Below are 21,017 nucleotides of genomic sequence, written 5' to 3'. Positions count from 1 at the left end.
TGAATACATAAATAAAATTAAAAAAAAAAAAAGTTGGGAGAATGATACTGGAAGAGACACCATGCAGTTGGTGTAAGAAATGTTCTAGGTAATAATGACACAGATCCCCTCTCTCAATGTTCTTAATCAAGGCAACAAACCTCTTACCTCACACTTAAGAGTACCATCTGGCACCGAAAACAACAATGGTGTTTTGAGAGCTTCTGAGAGTTTAGAACATAAAGATCCATCAATCCCATGCAAAAAAAAAAAAAAAAGATTAGTTTTTAAATAGGCTTTGTAAAAGTTACTTTGCTTATTTGATGGTTTGGTCATAAAGTTTTAAAGCCTACCTAACTATTGCTGCATTTCCCACCCCAAGTAGTTAACTTCTTTTCCTCTCAGTCTTTATTTATAGGATCACACTTATTCCTAATCACCTATCTGAACTGTGAAGCAACTGGAATCCTCTAGAAAAAGTTCTGCCTGAAACACAAATGAAAGAGATTTATTTACTAATTATTTCTTCTTGGATCTGCCAAGGACTGCAAGTGAATAATACTGAAACCAAAGACTCTCTTCATGACCTTCCTGTTTACCACCATGAATGATCTGTTTGTGGTTGTTGGTAGTTTAATATAACTTGAACAGAAAAGACCAATTGTTTTCATCTGAAGAGTTACAAGACTCATTTGCAGATGATGAAACTGAAAGAGCAATTTCACAACTTGGCACTAACACAGAATCCTAAAATTAGTACTCAGGCACTTCTAAAGATAGTTTTAAAGCTTGAGAACACAAAGCAGGAGCCCTCACGATCAGCCCACAGAAGGTGGTTGTGCCTACATTCTGTTTTCTCCCTTTACACATGGTAAGATGCTTACAACAGCTGACGTATGACTGAAGCTTCTACAGGGTGGTAGCCAAAGGTATAGGAAAACACACCAAAGGAAGCATAGCGTGGGGGAGATTCAGGGGGGAGAGACAGCACAAGTGTCCTGTGGCCAAAAAGCAAACAGGAGAGAGAATCAAGGGTGACCTCAAGGCCGAGCCCACCTGACCTAAGCATTATTAAAATTCTGTGGGAAAGCAACCATTTGAGAGAGAAAGAAACTCTGTTTTGGACACTGTAAATTCAAAGAATATTCCAGGCAACGTTTGTTTCTAAGCAAGAAGCAAAAAATAGGCAGCAACAAGTGGAATTTCTAAGAGAAAAACCAAAAGAGTAAATAGAGAGAAATGTTCACATTTAGGAATGGAAAAGCATATGTCAGGCCAGGGCACAGAAGAGTGGCCGTAACTAAAATCTTTAGGGAGAGGAACTGAGGACATAAATGTAGCAAACAAAATGAACAACCAAGAAAAGAAAAGCCAATGGAATTGGTCCCAAGAGGGGCATGATCATTCTGTGATCTCTCAACCCCATTTCCCAAGGAACCAAGCTCCTGAGAGAAAGGGCTGATTCCAGTCCTTGGAGTAGAAAACATACAAGATGAACCTGGGACTTCTGGAACCCCAAAATCTCAACTGCTGAGACAGCATCAAAAGGACACTGGCACGGTCTTGAAGTTTTCACAAGTCTCTCAGGATTAGAATAATTTGATTATTAATATGAATGATTCTAATAATTTTGAAACCCAAATATGTTTAAATCCATGACTTCTAATTACACAAATAAAAACTCATTGGTAAAAACAAGACCCTCAGTGGTCATCCTTGTAGGATGCCAAGGTACCCATATTTATAAGTAGAAAATGAAAGATTAAGCACTTTTCCTGTCTCTCTTATGCAGATTTTACCTCAGGGTGATCAAATAACTTAAAAGAACAAGTTTACAAATGCATTCCAATTACTAAATGAAGAAATTGTAGAATTAAAATATTACCATCCTACGACCACACAATTACAAACCTGCAATGATCAATGGCACGTCACATCATAGAGATAGACATTATGTACCTCCTAATGGAAGAATGCATAACCACTTATTACTTTGTTTTGTCTAAGCAAACAAAACACTGAACTTACATCTAATCCAAGTCCACAGGGTCACAGGAACATGTTAGGGAATCACAGATGGATGTAGTTCAGCAAAATAAAAATGCTGAACATTCTACAGAACAAACCAACTTCAACAAATACACAGCACCAAAAAAAAAAAGGGCTGGGGGTTAAAAAGGGCTAAATGTCTTAAAAAAGATCTTGCTTAGTTCCTAATTTTAACAAAACCTTTTATACATTGAGGTAATCAAGGAAATATAAATGATTAGAGTTACTATAAATTTACTACGTGAATTTTTTTTAAGTAGGCTCCACACCCAGGATGGTGCCCAATGCAAGACTTGAACTCACAATCCTGAAGTAAAGACCTAAGCTGAGATCAAGAGTCAGACACTTAACCAACTAAGCCACCCAGTGGTGAATTTTTAAGAGACTGTTATGGGTTGAAATAGGAATCCTCAAAATTCATATGATGAAGTCTTAACTCCCAGTACCTCGGATTATAACCACATTTGGAGATCAGGTCTTTACAGAGATCAAGTTAAAATGAGGTCATTAAGGGGCACCTAGATGCCTCAGTCAGTAGAGTGTTTAGAGTGTGTGACTTTTGATCTCAGGGTCCTGAGTTCAAACCCCACATTGGGTATATAGCTTACTCAAAAAAAAGGGGGGGAGGGGGTCATTAGGGTGGATCCTAATAAGACTGAACTGGTATCCTTATAAAAAGAAGAAATTTGGACACAGACATACACACAGCAAGAATAGCACATTAAGAATGGCATTTCATTGCCACAAGCCAGGAAACTATCAGAAAAGTCTTTTCTTTTCTTTAAAAAAAAAAAAAAAAAAAGTCTTGAACAGATGCTTCCCTCACAGCCCTCAGAAGAATACAAATGCGTTAATAACTTGTTAGCAGACTTCTACCCTCCAGAACTATGAGATTTAAAAGTATGTTGCTTAAGCCACTCTGAGGTATTTTGTTACAGCAGCCCTAGCAAACGAATACAGAGACAGTATCTTTTAGAGATACACATATTGCAGCTATTTACTAAATAAAATGACAGGATGTCTAGGATTCAAAATAATCTGGAAAAAGGTAAGAGAGTAGACCTATAAACAAAACAAGATTGGCTCACCATATATTAATAATGGTTGAAACTGGGTATCATTATATTAGCCTATTTTTATGTTATTTTTTGTAATAAAAGGTTTAAATAAAGAACCTGAAGAACTTTGAGATAACCATCTCAGAAAAACTACAGAAGCACAGGACATAGGTCCAGGCATCATGGTGCAAGGACACTGGAGGTAGTAGCTTGGGACCAGAAATACTTGCCTCATATACCATTCCTATGCAGGTAATAGGGTAACTCTGATATTCATTTCCCAGTACGTCTTCCATCAAATCATTTCTAATGAGGCCAAGTTGACTCATCCCAGAGCAATGATGCATAAAGATCAACACTGTCCACAGTACTCTACAAGGAAGGGTTTACCAAAACTTACCCAAATATCTGTTCAACCTCATTCATCACTCATAATCATGTATTTCCTCCAGATCTGTGGAGAATCCTTTTTCTATTGGATTCTCTGTCAAACTTTTAGGGGCATGTTGAAAGTAATTAAATGATGATAATTATAAGAAAGAGAAACTTACCTTTTGGGGAAGGTTTTCTATTTGAGTAACCTGATTAAGAACAGAAACTCTACCACTTTCCAGTTGTGTGACCCTGGGCAAGTTACTTCACCTCTCTGTACCTCAGTTGCCTCATCTGTAAAGTGGGGACATGGGACTGTTGTTAAGATAAAATGGGTTAATTCAGCACCTAACACATAAGTCACTAAGTGTCAGCTATTCATGGGCCAGTGCTCAGAGTAAGGCATTGGTAAAGAAAGATCACCTATCTATATCAATGGTCTTCTCAATTTGCCTGTTACAGTCCTTCAGATTATCTGGCAGAGAACACCAGCTCTAACCACTGTTCACACTAAAATTCACTGATATCATTGTGATTTTCAAAGAGTCCCACAAAACCCTTCCAGGGGCCAAAGAGGGAACCTGCAGACAAGGTCCTAGGCTAGCTTTGAACAGCCCTACATTTATATTCATACACTAGGCTCCTGCCACACCGTGTCCTTTGAAAAGTCAGAAAATCACCTACCAAAAACACTGTTTATCTGCTACAACTTTATTTACAACTGTACGGTATCTACTATAAAAGCCAACCTTTAAATGGATTATTTGAAATATTCAACATCAATGCCTCCTGTGACTTCTCATTCAGTTCATGGTTCACGTCAACCCCACGGTGCCTAGAGATGTCTTTTTCTGTTTGATTGAGTACCTCATATTGTTAGCTTTTCGCTGTCAATTATACTCAAATGGTTTGGTCTCAACCAATTTCTGTTCATCATTAATTCATGTATTCACCATGGGCCAAACAGCATCTGACCAGAGCACTGAAGAGTAATCAGCACTTGGACAGATGAAGACAAGTGACAGTTCCTGCCACTGAACACATCCACCAGGGACTTCACCTAACTGACTCCATGGCCCTGGCCTAAATCTCTTTACTAGGAAGTCATCCAACCTCCCCCCAACTCTCCAAGGCAGTCTTCTAATTCTCAGCACATATCATCCAAGACTATGAGAGCTCTCCTTCACCTACTGTGATAAGTACACTACAGTTTCATTCTCCCCCTCCCAGACTAGATAACATGGCATCACTACTTTCGTGCTTAGCTCCTTATTTCTTTCTAAATAAAGACTCCTTTGGTTTCCCTTCTGCCAGAATCTAGTATAATAATATTGCTATTTCTACTTACTAGTAGTACAGCCTATAATCAATCCTTCTTATTATATTCAAAGTCCATATGGAAAGAAAGTAACAGACATGAGGTGTTACCAACTTTATGAGACTAATATTAATGATATTTTTGACCTCGGGCAGCCCGGGTGGCTCAGCAGTTTAGCGCCGCCTTCAGCCCAGGGCGTGATCCTGGAGTCCCAGGATATAGTCCCACATCGGGCTCCCTGCATGGAGCCTGCTGCTCCCTCTGCCTGTGTCTCTGCCTCTTTCTCTGTCTCTCATGAATAAATAAATAAAATCTTTAAAAAAAAAAGATATTTTTGGCCTCTACAACTTGCATTAAGCATTCTTCTAAGTGCAATCTGGATAATTTCCCCATTGTAAGTACTTACCTCATCTCACAAAATACCCATTTTCTGAGGCTTCTACCTTATTTATTACAGGTTTTTCATTGTGGTCTGAAATGGGGGCATCTCAAAAGCTTTAGCCCTTCTATCAGACAGTGGACATAACGAACACGAATGTAATTTATAGAGAAGTTCTGTTACCACCCCCTACTATGTCTTACCATTAACAACACTCCCCAGCACCAAACTACAAAGGAATAAATTTCTTTTAATCATGAAGGAAGCCAAAAAAATTCTAACATTCCCTATATCCTACAAGTCAACTTTCTTCAAGCAGACTACTAGGAGCTAGGTTCAAAACAAATTAGCCAAACACTAAATACAGCGTTCTGTTAAGGCAGCACTATGGTCCCACAAAAGAAGAGCCTCCTAAGATTTCCTACAAGATATACCTCCAAAACTTCCTTCAAGTACATTTGGAAGCACCTAAAGACCTTTAAAAAAAATCATTAAGGAGCAGCTGAGTCCGAATCTTGGTTTTGGCTCAGACTGTGATCTCATGGGGCATGAGACTGAGCCACAGGTCAGGCTCCAAGCTCAGTGGGGAGTCCACTTGAAGAGTCTTGCCCTCTGCCCTTCCCCTAACTTGTCTGCTTGTGTGCATGAGCACATGTGCACTCTCTCGCTCTCTCTGTAAAATGGATAAATCTTTAAAAGAAAAAAAAATCATTAAGGCAACTCTGCTCTGAGAAGAAAACCAAGCAGTACTTTATGTTGTACTTTATAACTTAGAGCTTTTTTCATTTTTAGTATACTAGTGACTCGCTTTCCATGTCAAGAACCAGAAACCAACTTCTATTTGTCAGAAGGCTGGATGCAAATGCAGAATGCTTTAGTTATAAAGAAACTCCCTGAGGCTCCTAGGTAGCTCAGTAGGTTGAGTGTCTGCCTTCACCTCAAGTCATGGTCCAGGCATTCTGGGATCAGGCTCTATGTCAGGCTCCTTGCTCAACGAGGAGTCTACTTCTCCCTCTGCCCCTCTCCCCTGCTCATGCTTGCTCTCTCTCGCTAAGTAAATAAATAAAATCTTGGGGGGGGAGAAAGAAACTCCCTTTACCCTCCTACATTTAGCCCATAATACAGCTTCTGCTTCCTCTACTCAATCACACCAGACTACACACATGGCAAAAACAGATCTTAACACTGTGGAAATCTCTCCAGAGTTTCTTCCCAAGAGACTTGTTTTCCCAGCTCAGTTAAGTCCAAGAAAAACTGTATACCCAATCCTTGAGGTAAAGCCAATATACATTCTGGATTTTCTACCAAGACTGTGATATTAAAGTATGCAATCCTCTTAAATATTTGTCAGACCGCATATTCAGATCTTTGTCTTATAAAACATAGTGGCAGGGCACCTGGGTGGCTCAGTCAGTTAAACATCTATCTTCAGCTCAGGTCATGATCTCAGGGTCCTGGGATAGAGCCCCACATTGGGCTCCCTGCTCAGCAAGAGTCTGCTTGTCCCTCTCCCTCTGACCCACACCCCACCCACCAGCTTGTGTGCTCACGCTTTCTCTCTCTCAACTCTCTCATAAATAAAATCTTAAAAAAAAATAATATGGTGGCTTCAGTCATGGGCAATGTCAGAGCCTTGTCATATAGAACACCTCAGCTGAAGATGACTGACTAGCTTAGACTATTCCTCCCAGACAGTGAATTCTGGGAAACATCATCCTACTGTTATTGTCCAACCCCAAAATAAGAACCTAACTCACCCTTTACAACATTTCATTTACATAATTAATGAGTCTTACATTTCTTTCAGAGAAGGTACTCCTTTTGGCATTCTATGAGTATATTAGGAATTCTGCTTATTTAGATTAGAGAGCAGTAGTAAGACAATGAGATTAGGAAAAACTCTCTTTGGCAAGTCCTTTCCTAAGGCCTTGGCAATTTATTTGTTAAATAAAGAAAGACATTCCTTAAATTTAGGAAATGGAGCTCATCTAAGACATTGAGTAAGAAGAAACCATGTTATCAAAGGTGTTTAAAGTGAAGTGTACTTCTGGGACTCTATCACTCCCCCATCTCTGTTGTTTATCCAAGAAGGCGTCCCCTCAAATCCTTAGCACACATAGTTCACCTCCTTCAGGGTGTCTGAGGACCCAGGTCTGCTAGCCATCAGGACTATTTATAGATGTGGTCCTTCTATCATTCTGGTCACACCAAAGATCTGCTCTTCAAGTATTTCAGGCAAGGGAATGGAAGGTAGAAAAGCAATAATTTCTTCTATTCTCCTTCTACATTCCACATACTGAGAGGAAAACAAAATTACCTAATTCCCTAGCAGCAGGTCCTTCAAAAAGTTGGTTTCCTCATATTTTTATCTGCCAAAAACAAACACTTAAGTAGTGAAACAGGTGGCCATTCCAGTGTCCCTAAGTGCATTATCATTGTCCAAAACTACACGACTAGAAACCATTTAACCCCTGCTTGGCACACCCAGCATACATGACATACCACAGAGAGAACCTGAAAGGAATCCCCTTCTGATCATTCTGTATATGGCAATATAAAGAAAACATAAACAATACATGAATACAAATATAAAACAAAAAATATCATAGTGGAAGGAAGTAACCAACAATCCAGCTACAGATCCGATAATTTGCCAAAGAGCATCACATCCAGTGTTCCTGCCATGGTCCCAGGTCACCTCTCCAGCGGCCTCACAGAAAATGGCTTACAAAAGTATTGGCAGAACAGGGGAGGAATTCTCACTTCTGGGTTAGAACTCTGACTGAAGGGATACCTGGGTGGCTCGGTCGGTTAAGCATCTGCCTTAGACTCAGGTCATGATCAAAAAAACCTGAGTGAATATATTAAGCTCTAGGTTCTAGATCTACCTTTCAACTTTTTAATGCTGAGTCTAGGACTCTGCACTCTCTATTACTCTTTTTGCCCACAATTCCGTTAGTTTCAGAGACTGGAAGGCAGGAATGAGGAGACAGGACAGGCTATTTCCCTGTTCCCTATCAGCTGTTCCAATCAGCAGTATGTTTCAGTCTCTAGCTGTGCCACGGGCACTCCTAGAACCAGCCTCATCACCTTCCGTATCTCTCACATCCCAAGCACCAGCCACAACCCTCAGAGTCTCAACGACTCACGGCTCTCCCTTCAAGTGTTAAAGAGCTCATCATCTCAACCTCTTCACTGGACTCCAGAGTGGCAGCTATTCTCTGGAGTCACCACCTCTGGATTCCCTTTCTGTCCTTTCAGTACTCCAACATCTATGTAATCCTTTACACTCAACTTCCCCTGGAGAAATACCTAACTTTTCTGGACTCTAGGTTGGATCTGACGGAGACAAGTACCAGAACTTAAGGTTGCCAAGAGGAGATGAATTTGTGGTTCATGTCCTAGCTAAAATGTAGTGTGTGCTTCTATGTACCAAGCACTGTTTAAGGGCTTTAGCATACATCATCCTATTAATGTTCACAGTAACCCAGTGGGATGGCTGTGATCATCATCACCATGTTAGAAATGGAGAAAATGAGGCTCAGAAGAAAAAAAAAAAGTTTTTCCAGAAAAATTTTAAAGCCTGCTCAGAGATCACACAACTAGAAAGTAGTAGAGCTGGCATACAATGCCAAGTCTGACCCCAAAAGCCACCTACAAAAAAAACTCAGGCTTTTCTAGATACTTCATGCTGCTTCAAAGGACTATTTACATGACTCACAAATAACTTACTGTAGGATATACTTGTTATCCTTTTAAATCTTATTCCATAACAGTTCTTTTCCCTTAAAAGGCCATTTTTTGACTCTTACAACAGTTTCATTTGCCCTGTGGGATGTCTCATATTTTGGACTCAACTAGCTGTTTCTTCACAGCATCACTTCAAGTTGTGCCTCTATCCTCTGTATTTTTGGTGATTCAAAATTAGACAAATTGAATCCAGTCAAATCTCTTTTAGATAAGAATATTTCACCCATGTTTCTGTTTATTTCCTCACAGCATCAAATAAGGAGGTACAAATGTTTCCATTCCATTGTCAGTAAATCTAAGACTAATGAGTGGAGTCAAAGTTTAATCCCTCCATTATAAAGGCAATCTGGACCTTTAAATCCAAAATTATCACTGTCTATAAGGCTTTGGCACAAGACAGCCAGCATACTCAGTGTGTACAAATAAAACATTATACATAATGACTCATCTCAAAAAGGAAGTGACAGATGGTGTTCATTCAAGTCTTCATGTAAAGGAAATATCCCAATAGCTCATTTTACTCCTGATAAGCCCTCAGTAATTTTTTAATCAGTATTTCAAATATTTTTTTAAATTAAGGTCAAAGGTCAAGAGTTCCAAAGTCTAGCTCCAAGCATCTTACAATTAAGTATTTCTTGCTTAATTCTTTCAATCTTGTGTGCCCATATTTGCCCATTTGAAAATAGAGATAATGTCTCCAACTTCACTATACATGAAAGGATTGAGGGGAGGGTAAAATGAAATATAAAAGTTAAGAAAAAGCTGGAGATGGCAAATAAATGTTTATTATCATAAATTAAATTTTATCCAGAATGAAAAAGAATAAGTGAACTAAAAACTTGAGAAGCCACCAAAAATACAATAAAGTAAATGCTTCAGAAGCCAAAGCAATCTGAATTTGAAGAGATACTATGAATGAATTAAAAGAGAACTGCCACTGTAGCTGATATGCTAGCATTCCTATAATTCACTTAAAATCTTAAAATTGGCTCCTATAATTTGACTATTTCACTGAAAGCCACATTATACTAGATTTAGTTCTCAAATAGAAAATCATGTTTAACATGGCCCATGTTAAAATAGGGGACTGACCAATCAATCAATAAAATAGAGGAATCAAATCAGTAACTATAATTACCACAACACTTGATTTAGATGCCCATCCTCCAAACTACTGAATCTCCTAAACGAGTATTAATCTAAAACAGGAAAATGCATTAGGTTTAATCTTAAAAGCCACGGTTTCCACCTACAAAAATATACTTTTTATACATTATATAACTTGGAAAATATTTAGCATATATCAAAGAAACAACTCCTCCAGCAAAGATTAAACTCAGTAATATTGTTCTGAAAATAAACACTCTATAGATTTATTATCAACTGGGACCTTGGGAGAATCACACCTTGGACCAACCTGCCTTTATGAACCACCAAAGAAACCTTTCAACCATACTTTGCATTTTGGTGAAGGTTTTGGGTTTAATGTCTGACTCATCAAATGTCATTTCAAAAGACTAATGTGAAACACACCAAACTAGTACTCCTGATTTTTACATTAAAAATACATAAAAGCTAAGCAGTTTTCTCTGTATCACCTCTCCAAGGTAGGTTTTCAGAATTTTTAGGTTCCATCATTAGGAAGAATCAACATTTAAAAAAAAAAAAATCTCTTCGGTTACTGGTGTCTCAAAATCTCACCATGACATCGTTATTATGCTTTGGAATTTATTGGCAACGACTATTCAATTGTGCTAAGTAGTTTGTTTATACACAGTTACTACAGTGCCACCATCCGAGCAAAAGAAAGCAGAGTTAACATTTTAAAATACAGCTTAAGTACCAAGTATGTGTCTTTAAAAAATGTGCCAAGGAGGAACTTCATATTTAAATGTAACCGGTGAATTCATGAGGAAGATCTCAAACAAGATTCTGTTAGGATGAGACTGAATGAGGGAAATTACTCAGTTAAAGGATATCAAAGAGCAGATTTTTAAAAGATACTATGCCCCTGCAAAGAAAAGCCCACAGCAAGACAGGCACTGGACAGGAATTTTGTGTTCTAGCACAGCCCAGAGTGGAGGGAAGGAGAAAAACGCTTGAAAAAATTAACAAAAGTAAGTTTAGATACAGAGATCTTAACTTTAAATATAGAAATTCTTACCTCCCACTGTAAGTGAGGCGGGATATTCCGTATCTGAAGTTTCCGGATCCTGCAGAAGAATTAAAATGTTTTATAAAAGAAAAAAAATATATCAAACCAAAAGACATGAAATCATCAACATGGATGCTTTGAAGTTACTTAACCTATTTTTATTAACTACAAGCCAATGTATAATAAGATAATGCAGCCCAAAAAAGAAAAAGGAGACCACATTGATCACAGGACCATTTTAAGACCATTTGGAGATCCAGCATCATTGGATGATAATAGCTTATTTTAAAGCCAATAAAATTATAATTTTTTTCTTTTGTTTTTTGTTTTGTTTTTCTTAAAGATTTTTAAAGTAAGGATGCCCAGGTGGCTCAGTGGTGGAGCATCTGCCTTTGGCTTATCCTTGTGGGCATCCTAGGATCAAGTCCCACATTGGGTTCCCCACAGAGAGCCTGCTTCTCTCTCTGCCTCTCTCTCTGTCTCTCCCATAAACAAATAAGTAAAATCCTTAAAAAACAAAAAAGATTTTAAAAGTAATCTTTACACCCAATATGAGACTCAAACTTACAACGCAAGATCAAGAGTTACATGCTCTACCACTGAGCCAGCCAAGACCCCCTAAATTTGGCTTTTAAAAATTATAATATTTGAGAAACATTTTGTATGGCGACTATACACTAATTCAAACCCTCAAGCCTTAAATTAAGCATACATAGACACAAACAAAGCCAAACTACAGATGTTCTTAATTTGAGATCATAGTCAAGGGGTCCACAGATAGATTTCAAGGAACCTAGATGGGGAGGGATAAAAATCCTATTTATTTTCACTATCCCCTAATTGAAATTTAGTACCTCCTTTAATTGTGAATGTTGGCATTAAGCCACAGTAGAATCACACTTATAATTTTGACATTAATATACATTAGACAAAAAAAATATATATATACATTAGACATTCATATCATATTAACTTGATGCAGATTTTTACAATCTACACCCATTGCTGTTAAATATAGATGTGTTGCCAGAACTTATTATGTTAAGAAGTATATACTCACTATGAGTTTTAATATTTTGCTAACTGTATTTCAAAATAATTGATTTCCTTTATAATCCTATGTATTTTATGTTATGCATTGAAAAACATTCTAAGAGGTCCTTAAGTTTCAGGCTACCAAGGGACTCTATGGTCCAGATATCATTAAAAATCCCTGACCGAACTTACTAACACTGTATATAAACTAATTTAAATTAAAATAAAAACTTAAAAAATAAAGTTTGAATTTTCTAACGCGAGTTATAGAAAAGATCCTCAAAAATATGATATGTAAGATTTCTGCTTTCATTAAGTGTATGGAATTTTTGTTAGGCCTAAAACCTTTCCAATTAAATAATTCTGGCTGGCATTTGGAAATGTGCATCCTCTCTTTACTGATCAAAAATGCTGTCAATTTGTCTCTTTACCTGCTCAAACTTGCTGTTAAAGTTATTTAGCATTCTTTGTATTCACGCGTTATATATACAAAACACTTCATCACTTTGATATTTTATTGACACCTGATAAATTGTAAATGTCTCAGCATCTTATGTATGCATCTTTGTGTCATACATTAAACTCTTTGGTATTAGATCTATGTGTATAAATTGTTTGGATATTGCCTAACTCAGTGATGTGTAATTATAAACCACTCTGATTCATTAAGCTTTCATATCTCAATACCCTCAAAAAAAATTCCAACCTTAGTTCAAATGCATACACACATACACACACACACACACACACAGAGGCTACAAAGTAACAATTATATACAGTATTTAATGTATCTATCTACTTTTCTTCTACTCCTTCTTCAACACTATCAGAGGGAGAAAGGGAGCTAAAGACATTAATTATGTGAAATTGTAATACAGGTGCCACACACAAAATCACCCCCTTAGAAGGGAAAGGAATTTATAGTCAACTAGCTATTTAAAAAAAAAAAAAAGATTAGAAACTGGGCTTAGCATATCAAGTGAAATAATTAAATTGCTTAACTTCTAAAATTAGAAGTTTCCCTTTCCTGGTCAAATAATCCATGTATTTTGAAGTACCACAGCAAAACACAACTTAAACCACATTCATAACCTAGTCCTTTGTCTCTTGTATTCCCCTGAATACATGAGAACAAATAAATGCTAGATACTGCCTATCCTTCAGGGAACTATAAAGAACATGTAGATTAACTAAACTCAGGTACATCCTGTTTGTAATCACAAACTTGAGGAGGAAGGAAAAAGCAGCTTTACATTACTTTTATGGGACAGTAAAACAAAGCACAATCATCAGGGAAATACACCCAAGAGATGGTAAGAATGTCAATTTAAGGGGAAAAAAATTTCAACCACCACCTCAGCCTCAGAATTTACACATGAAATGCTAAGTCTGAGATTTGTTTGAAAATAACTTATGTTCTAACAATTGTTAAAGCTGCAGGACACATTAAAAAAAAGCAAAAATACAGTATTAAGATTTTTATTTATTTATTCATGAGAGACAGAGAGAGAGAGGGAGGCACAGACATAGGCAGAGAGAAAAGCAGGCTCCATGCAGGGAAGCCGATGTGGGACTTGATCCCAGGACTCCAGGATCACAACCTGAGTCAACGGCAGACGCTCAACCGAGCCACCCAGGCATCCCTGTATTTTTGCTTTAGGATAAACTATATTTCCCATAAAAACCTTTATAACTATACTCTACTGGGGCATCTGGGTGGCTCAGTTAGGCATCGGACTCTTGATCTCAGCGTCTCCAGGTCATGAGTTTGGGTCCCACAATAAGCGCCACGCCCAAATTGAAAACATATGTGTGTGTGTGTGTGTGTGTGTGTGTGTGTATGTGCGTGTGTGCACGTACACACATATATACAGTCTGCTAGGATGTCTAATACGCAGATTACACAAGTACTATATATTGCTTCAGCTAACAGAAAAGTTACTCAATATTGTGTAATATTTACCCTCAGTAACCAAGGAAATAAGATTTACTACACACATGCAAGTACTAAGTTGATGGGTTTTTTTAAGATTTGAGAGAGAGAGAGAGAGCAGAGCAGAGGCAGGAAAGGGTGTAGAGCAAAGGGAGAGGGAGAAGCAGGTTCCCCGCTGAGCAGGGTGCCCACCATGGGGCTCAATCCCAGGACCCTGGGATCATGACCTCAGCTGAAGGCAGAGACTTAACTGACAGAGCCACTCAGTTGCCCCTGAAAGTACTAAGTTTTATTCAAGCACCTATCAGTAAGAATTAGCAGAGCAGTGTTAAGAAACTAAATATTCATTCCCACTGGACTTTTTTCCTAGGTATATACATGATCAAAACTGTTCCCCAGAAGTATATATATGAGTGTGCATACAGAGTTTACGTCAACTGGCAGATGTTTATTCTTTTTTTTTTTTTTTTTTTTTTTGCAGATGTTTATTCTTATCGCAAAAATAAATACCATTTCACAGGGTTCCCAAGAAATTCTTTAAATAGAATACCATTTTTTGTACATTAGAAGTAATCTATTAGCCATATTTTGCCAACACAAATAATTATTCCCCTTAAATGGCTGTCCAATTTCCATCATCTGATTCTCTCAAGTTTCATTTTAGACAAACATCAAGATGTTTTTCATATAGTTAGTGTTTTCACATCTAGAGTTGCTCTTTCCCATTTACCGGTAACATAGCTCATTAACCTCTGCAGTTTCTCCCCTGCTCCTAACCCCATGCTCCTCTCTTAACAGTATAAGAGCCAAAAGGCTCAACATTAAAAGAGACCAAGCAAAGGCATGAATTCTAACCATCTAGCACATAAACACAAACTTCTCACTTCTGGGAAGTACTTGAGAACAATTCATCCCATTCTGCTGTACTTATGGAGTTGGCTATGCACAATTAAAAAACACTATTACCTGTGTGCTCCCTTCAGCAGCACATATACTAGAATTAAAGTGATACAGGGATTAGCATGGCTCCAGGGCAAGGATGACACACACAAATTTGTGAAGTGTTCCTTTTTTTTTTTTTTAAGTATTTATTTGAAAAAGAGAAGCACGCTCATGCAAGTGGAAGGAGGGGCAGAGGGGGAGAAAAAAAGAATCTCTAAAAGACTCCCTGCTGAGTGCAGAGTCCAATGTGGGGCTCAACCCCACCACCCAGAGATCATGACCTGAGTTGAAATCAAGAGTTGGATGCTCAGGAGCACCTGGGTGGCTTAGCTGGTTAAGCGTCTACTTTCAGCTCAGGTCATGATCCCAGGATCCCATGATCCCAGGATCCAGCCCACATCAGTCTCCCTGCTCAGCAGGAGCCTCTTCTCCCTCTTCCTTTCCCCCTCTGCTGCTCCCTCTGCTTATACTGTCAAATAAATAAATAAAATCTTTAAAAAAGAAAAAAAAAGGAGTTAAATGCTCAATCAACTGAACCACCGAGGCACTCTACATTCCATATTTATTTTTAAAGATTTTATTTATTCATGAGAGAAACACAGAGAGGCAGAGACACAGGCAGAGGGAAAAGCAGGCTCTCTCTAGGGAGCCTGATGTGGGACTCAATCCCAGGACCCCAGGGAGGCAGGCGCTCAACTGCTGAGCCACCCAGGAGCCCCTGCATTCCATATATTTTATAGAAAAATTTACTGTATACAAATTTTGCAAGTTATTTTTTTGCTCAGTATTATGTTTTTAGATTTTTCCCTAACAATACAAGTAAATCCAGGGGTGCCTGGCTGGCTCAGGTGGCAGCGAGTGACTCTTGATCTCAAGGTCATGAGTTTGAGCCGCACATTGTGTCTAGAGATTATTTTAAACAAATAAAACAAGTTTAAATTCTATTTAAAAAATAATACAAGTTGGGATCCCTGGGTGGCGCAGCGGTTTGGCGCCTGCCTTTGGCCCAGGGCGCGATCCTGGAGACCCGGGATCGAATCCCACATCAGGCTCCCGGTACATGGAGCCTGCTTCTCCCTCTGCCTGTGTCTCTGCCCCCCCCTCTCTCTCTCTCTCTCTCTCTGTGACTATCATAAATAAATAAAAATTTAAAAAAAAATACAAGTAAATCAAGTTCATTTTTATTTAAAAAAAGAAAAAAGGATTATCACCTGCTTTACTGATCTTCAATCTCAGCTTTTAAAATCAGGTTCTATTTATGTTTAATTCTAAATTGTTAAGAGTCAAGAAAATAGATATGGATATGTTTCTACCATATGATTACCTAATCACTCAAGTTCAGTTTAACCAGCTGCAAAGTGTGTTGGTGTCCTACCTCCTCCTGAAGCACACTTAAGTCATAGGATATACATGCCTTAGAATAGCAACTAATTAATTGGGCCATCTCATTCTCTGTTGTGTTCAGAACGTGGAACAGTGCTTAGCACTTGAGAAGCATTCAAATGATAGTTAAATTAAAATTTGTTATCATCTAAAAAATAAAAAAATAAAATTTGTTATCATCTATTCCTGGGGAAGAAAAACACAAGATCTAAACTATCAGAAACTACAAATATTCCCAAATATTTTCTTTTTTTTTTTTAAGATTTTATTTATTCATTCATGAGAGAGACAGAGAGAGAGGCAGAAACACAGGCAGAGGGAGAAGCAGGCTCCCATGCAGGGAGCCCGACATGGGACTCGATCCTGGGTCTCCAGGATCACGCCCTGAGCCGAAGGCGGCGCTAAACTGCTAAGCCACCAGGGCTGCCCATCCCAAAGATTCTCTTACAGCTCACAGGAAAAGTGAGAACCACCACCACTACATTTAAGTATGACAAAAACCAGAAAAATGATGATTTTATTAATTCATTACATTAAAAAAAAAAAACTTCAACATAGTTTATTTAATCATAAAGAATTTAAAAGTTTCCCTCCACAAGGAAAAATGGGGTAAAGTTTACTAAGTATTTAGGGTAATAATAGATAAAAATCTTCAAAAATGCTTATTGTGCTTGAAATATTAGTTATAATGAGACTTCAATACAATTTGCTGGAAGCAAGTTTAATTATGGAATAAAGATGTAATAGAAACTCATGTAGGGGGCAGCCCCGGTGGCAGAGCGGTTTAGCGCCGCCTGCAGCCCAGGGCATGATCCTGGAGACCCTGGATAGAGTCCCACGTCAGGCTCTCTGCATAGTGCCTGCTTCTCCCTCTGCCTGTCTCTCTCTCTCTCTCTCTCTCTCTCTCACTCTCTCTGCGTCTCTATGAATAAATAAATAAAATCTAAAAAAAAAAAAAAAAAAAAAAAAACTCATGTAGACTCCAAAGGTTATCTTTAAGATCTTTAGTAATCCCTGGAACGAATTTCAACTAATTTTTTTTTAAGATTTTATTTATTTATTCATGAGAGACACACACAGAGAGAGGCAGAGACATAGACAGAGGGAGAAGCAGGCTCCATGCAGGGAGCCTGATGTGGGACTTGATCCCAGGATTCCAGGATCACGCCCTGGGCCAAAGGCAGACACGCAACTGCTGAGCTACCCAGGTGTCCCAAATTTCAACTAATTTTATTCAAATTGACACCAAACTAAAAAAATCAACTTCCATATGCCCATACCAGGTTCAATTACTAAGTATGATCACCTTACCTTGTTTATCTATACTCACACTAGTACCAAGAAGTTCCACTTACATGGCTTGTCATGCTCAAGTACATTAGTAAACAGCTTTAAAAAGGACTTTTGCTTATGGGACACCTGGATGGCTCAGTCAGTTGGGTAACTAACTTTTCATTTCAGCTCAGGACATCATCTCATGGTCCTGGGATGGAGCCTCATATTGGGCTCAAGCCTGCCATTGAGCCTGCTTAAGATTCCCTCCCTCTCCCCCTCCTCCACCCCCCCCCCCACCACCACCCTGAGTGCTCTCTCTCAAAACAGAAACAGAAACTAAAAAAACATCATTGTGGGCACCTTGGTGGCTCAGTGGTTGAACGTCTGCCTTTGGCTCATGCTATGATCCCTAGGGTGCTGGATCGAGTCCTGCATTGGGCTTCCTGTGGGAAGCCTGCTTTCTCCCTCTACCTATGACTCTGCCTTCTCTGTAGCATGAATAAATGAATAAAATCTTAAAAAAATAATAAAATAAACCATCACTGCTCCTCAAAGTGATTTACAGAAATTCCTTGATATCAGATATCCACTCTATTTCCAATTACTTAATATATTCATACAGTTTATTTATTCCTATCAAGATCCTGAGGAGGAGCACCTAGCTGGCTCAGTCCCTAGAGCATGTTACTTGTGATCCTGAGTCTGTGAGTTCAAGCCCTACACTGGGCACAGAGCCTAAATTAAAAAAAAAAAGAAAGAAAGAAAGAAAAAATCTCAAGATGCACACGTGTGGAGTTATCTCTTAGATCTACATTCTTCTTGCCATTTATTTGTGGATAGGTCACATGCCCTGCATGATAACTCATTCTGGATTTTCTCCATTGTATCCCTTTTGTGTCATTTTCAATAAATTGTTTACTATGTTGAATTTGATATGCTAGGTCTTTTATGCTTTATAAAAAATATTACACATCTATGAATCCACCTGCCCAAATAATCAGAACAAGACAACTGAAGCTAACCATGCTTCTCTCCCACTCCAAATGCCTGCCTCCTAGAATGTACTCATTACTCCAAATTTGTCACTTATACCTTTTATTTATGAATATTCATATCTCTTTTAAAATCGATTTTAGGGGCACCTGGGTGGCTCAGTGGCTGAACATCTGCCTTCGGCTCCGGTCATGATCCTGGGGTCTTGGGATCAAGTCCTGTATCAGGCTCTCTGCTCAGCAAGGAGCCTGCTTCTCCCTCTGCCTATATCTCTGCCTCTCTTCGTGTATTTCATGACCGAATAAAATCTTTTTAAAAACTGGATTTTAAGTAGGCAAAATACTATCATCAGTCCTTAAAAATGAAGAAAAACTTCATATTAAATACCTAGTCACAGTTCTTCTTCAATCAAAAAAAAAAAAAATTCCGTTTGTTCAATCAGTATCTCAAAAGAGCCATATATTGCATTTGGTTGATTAGGATTCGAGTCCCACAATCCACAATGTTTCCCACTGTTTCTTTCCTTGCAGCTTATGGGGGGAGAGGGACTGCAAACCTGTCATTTGTCCTATAATTTCTCACTGGCTGGATTTTGCTAATTACAGCCCCCATGATGGTGCTTAATATTCTCCTCTGTCCCCTCTGTAATTAGATCTGAAGTTTCAATTTGCTTTTTGTTGTTGCCACTTGTTTGGGGAGAGACAATAATGTACTACAAGAAGTGTCTTGTACTGGGGTGCCTGGCTGGCTCAGTCAGAGGAGCATTCAACTCTTGAACTCGGGGTCCTGAGTTCAAATCCTACATTGGGTATAATGAATAAATGAAACTTAAAAAAAAAGAAAGAAAGAAAAACATAAAAGAAAAGAAAGTGTCTTGTACTTCCACAAGGAGATGTGTATCTCTAGCTATCTTCCCATGATGCCACAAACACCGATGATCACTGCCTAAATTCATTATTTTATTCAAGATTGAAAGTAGTTTTATCATTTTAACATGGCTTCTGTATCTTTTTAATTTAGCTTGAGTTCTTTCATTAAGAACAACTTTCCCGGGGCACTTGGGTGGCTCAGTCAGCTAAGCATCTATGATCCCAGGGTCCTGGAATATAGCTCTGCTCTGTAGGGGGCCTGCTTCTCCCTCTGCTTGCTGCTCCCCCGTTCTGTCAAATAAATAAATAAAATCTTTATTTATTTTTTTAATTTTTATTTATTTATGATAGTCACAGAGAGAGAGAGAGAGAGAGAGAGGCAGAGATACAGGCAGAGGGAGAAGCAGGCTCCATGCACCGGGAGCCCGACATGGGATTCGATCCCGGGTCTCCAGGATCGCGCCCTGGGCCAAAGGCAGGCACTAAACTGCTGCGCCACCCAGGGATCCCTAAAATCTTTATTTAAAAAAAAAAAGGAACAACTTTCCCTTGCCAAATATCTGGATAGATTCAGTAAATACAGTGAAGTGTGAAGCTCAGTAAATACAGTGAAGACAGAATAAAGGATTCTTTCCCTCTGTAGATGGTTTTGTGCTCCTTATTACAACCCCTCTTTCACCTCTGATGGCATCCACAGCTGTGAGGTTGGCCCTGCCTCCTTCCATCACTAAGCACACACCTTAGGCATCTGTTTTACCTCAGGGCTTTCTCCAAATCCTCAGAAGAGTATTAGGAGGAGCCTGCAACCAAAGGAGACACGAAACCCTCAAGACAATCCACAGTTTACAAGGGAAGAGAACTAGCCAGGAGATAAATGCCCATGTTCAGCTGGGAGGCATTCTGTACCTTTCTCTAAGGTCCATTTTCCTTATATCAATCTCCGTAAAGTACCTTTCACATTGTCTTTTCCTAATTCCCCATTCCCCACTCTTGCTTCCTAAAATCATATCCAAAATAAATTAGCTTCATACAAATCCTCATCTCCATCTCTTCTTTCAGGAGTTCAAAGATATTGTTATTTCAAACTTCCCAAAATAATGAGTTGGTGCTCTGGCACCATCCAAAGATAACCAAATGATTATTTCTTTTCAGTATCATCATAAATTCAGAGTCATAGGTATTTGGGGCGTATCAATCCATTGCATTAATCCCTTTTGATGCTCAAATTGCCCCATCTTTGGCCAATCAGTGCAAGCATCTTCATACTGACTTCTCCATCTTGTAACATGACTCCCAATAATTTATGAGAGCTCCTTTGCTTTCTGTTTTGACATGATAATCCAGGTTCAACTGGTACACTTCCTAACCCCCTCTACAATCAGCTTTTTCTACATAAAGTGCTAGTCCCTTTTAGTCCAAAATAATATATTAAGACACATTCTAGTCACACTCGAGTGCTATTATTAGGATGGTCATTGCTCCTAAGCCACAGTTGGAAAATAGACACCTTATCTGAAAGAGAAATAA

The 21,017-nt window shown here is 38.6% G+C and overlaps 1 protein-coding gene and 1 non-coding gene across 6 annotated transcripts in view; one reads left to right on the top strand and one right to left on the bottom strand.

Annotated features, from left to right (window-relative positions):
• The window catches only part of IGF2BP3 (insulin like growth factor 2 mRNA binding protein 3), a 150,821-nt gene that overhangs the window by 88,566 nt on the left and 41,238 nt on the right, over nt 1-21,017 (bottom strand). For all 5 annotated transcript variants that reach the window (XM_077856533.1, XM_077856532.1, XM_077856531.1 and 2 more), the window contains exon 3: nt 11,070-11,118. In XM_077856533.1, the coding sequence (XP_077712659.1) occupies nt 11,070-11,118 (49 nt within the window). The remainder of the gene's footprint in view (nt 1-11,069; nt 11,119-21,017) is intronic.
• Nucleotides 14,999-15,104, top strand: LOC144289274 (U6 spliceosomal RNA). Its single transcript, XR_013357249.1, has one exon. It is a non-coding gene; the product is annotated as a U6 spliceosomal RNA (small nuclear RNA).

The sequence above is a fragment of the Canis aureus genome, chromosome 18 (assembly GCF_053574225.1).
Source record: "Canis aureus isolate CA01 chromosome 18, VMU_Caureus_v.1.0, whole genome shotgun sequence".
Classification (NCBI taxonomy): domain Eukaryota; kingdom Metazoa; phylum Chordata; class Mammalia; order Carnivora; family Canidae; genus Canis; species Canis aureus.
Note: the sequence above shows the minus strand (reverse complement) of the source record. Positions and strands in the feature narration are given on the sequence as shown.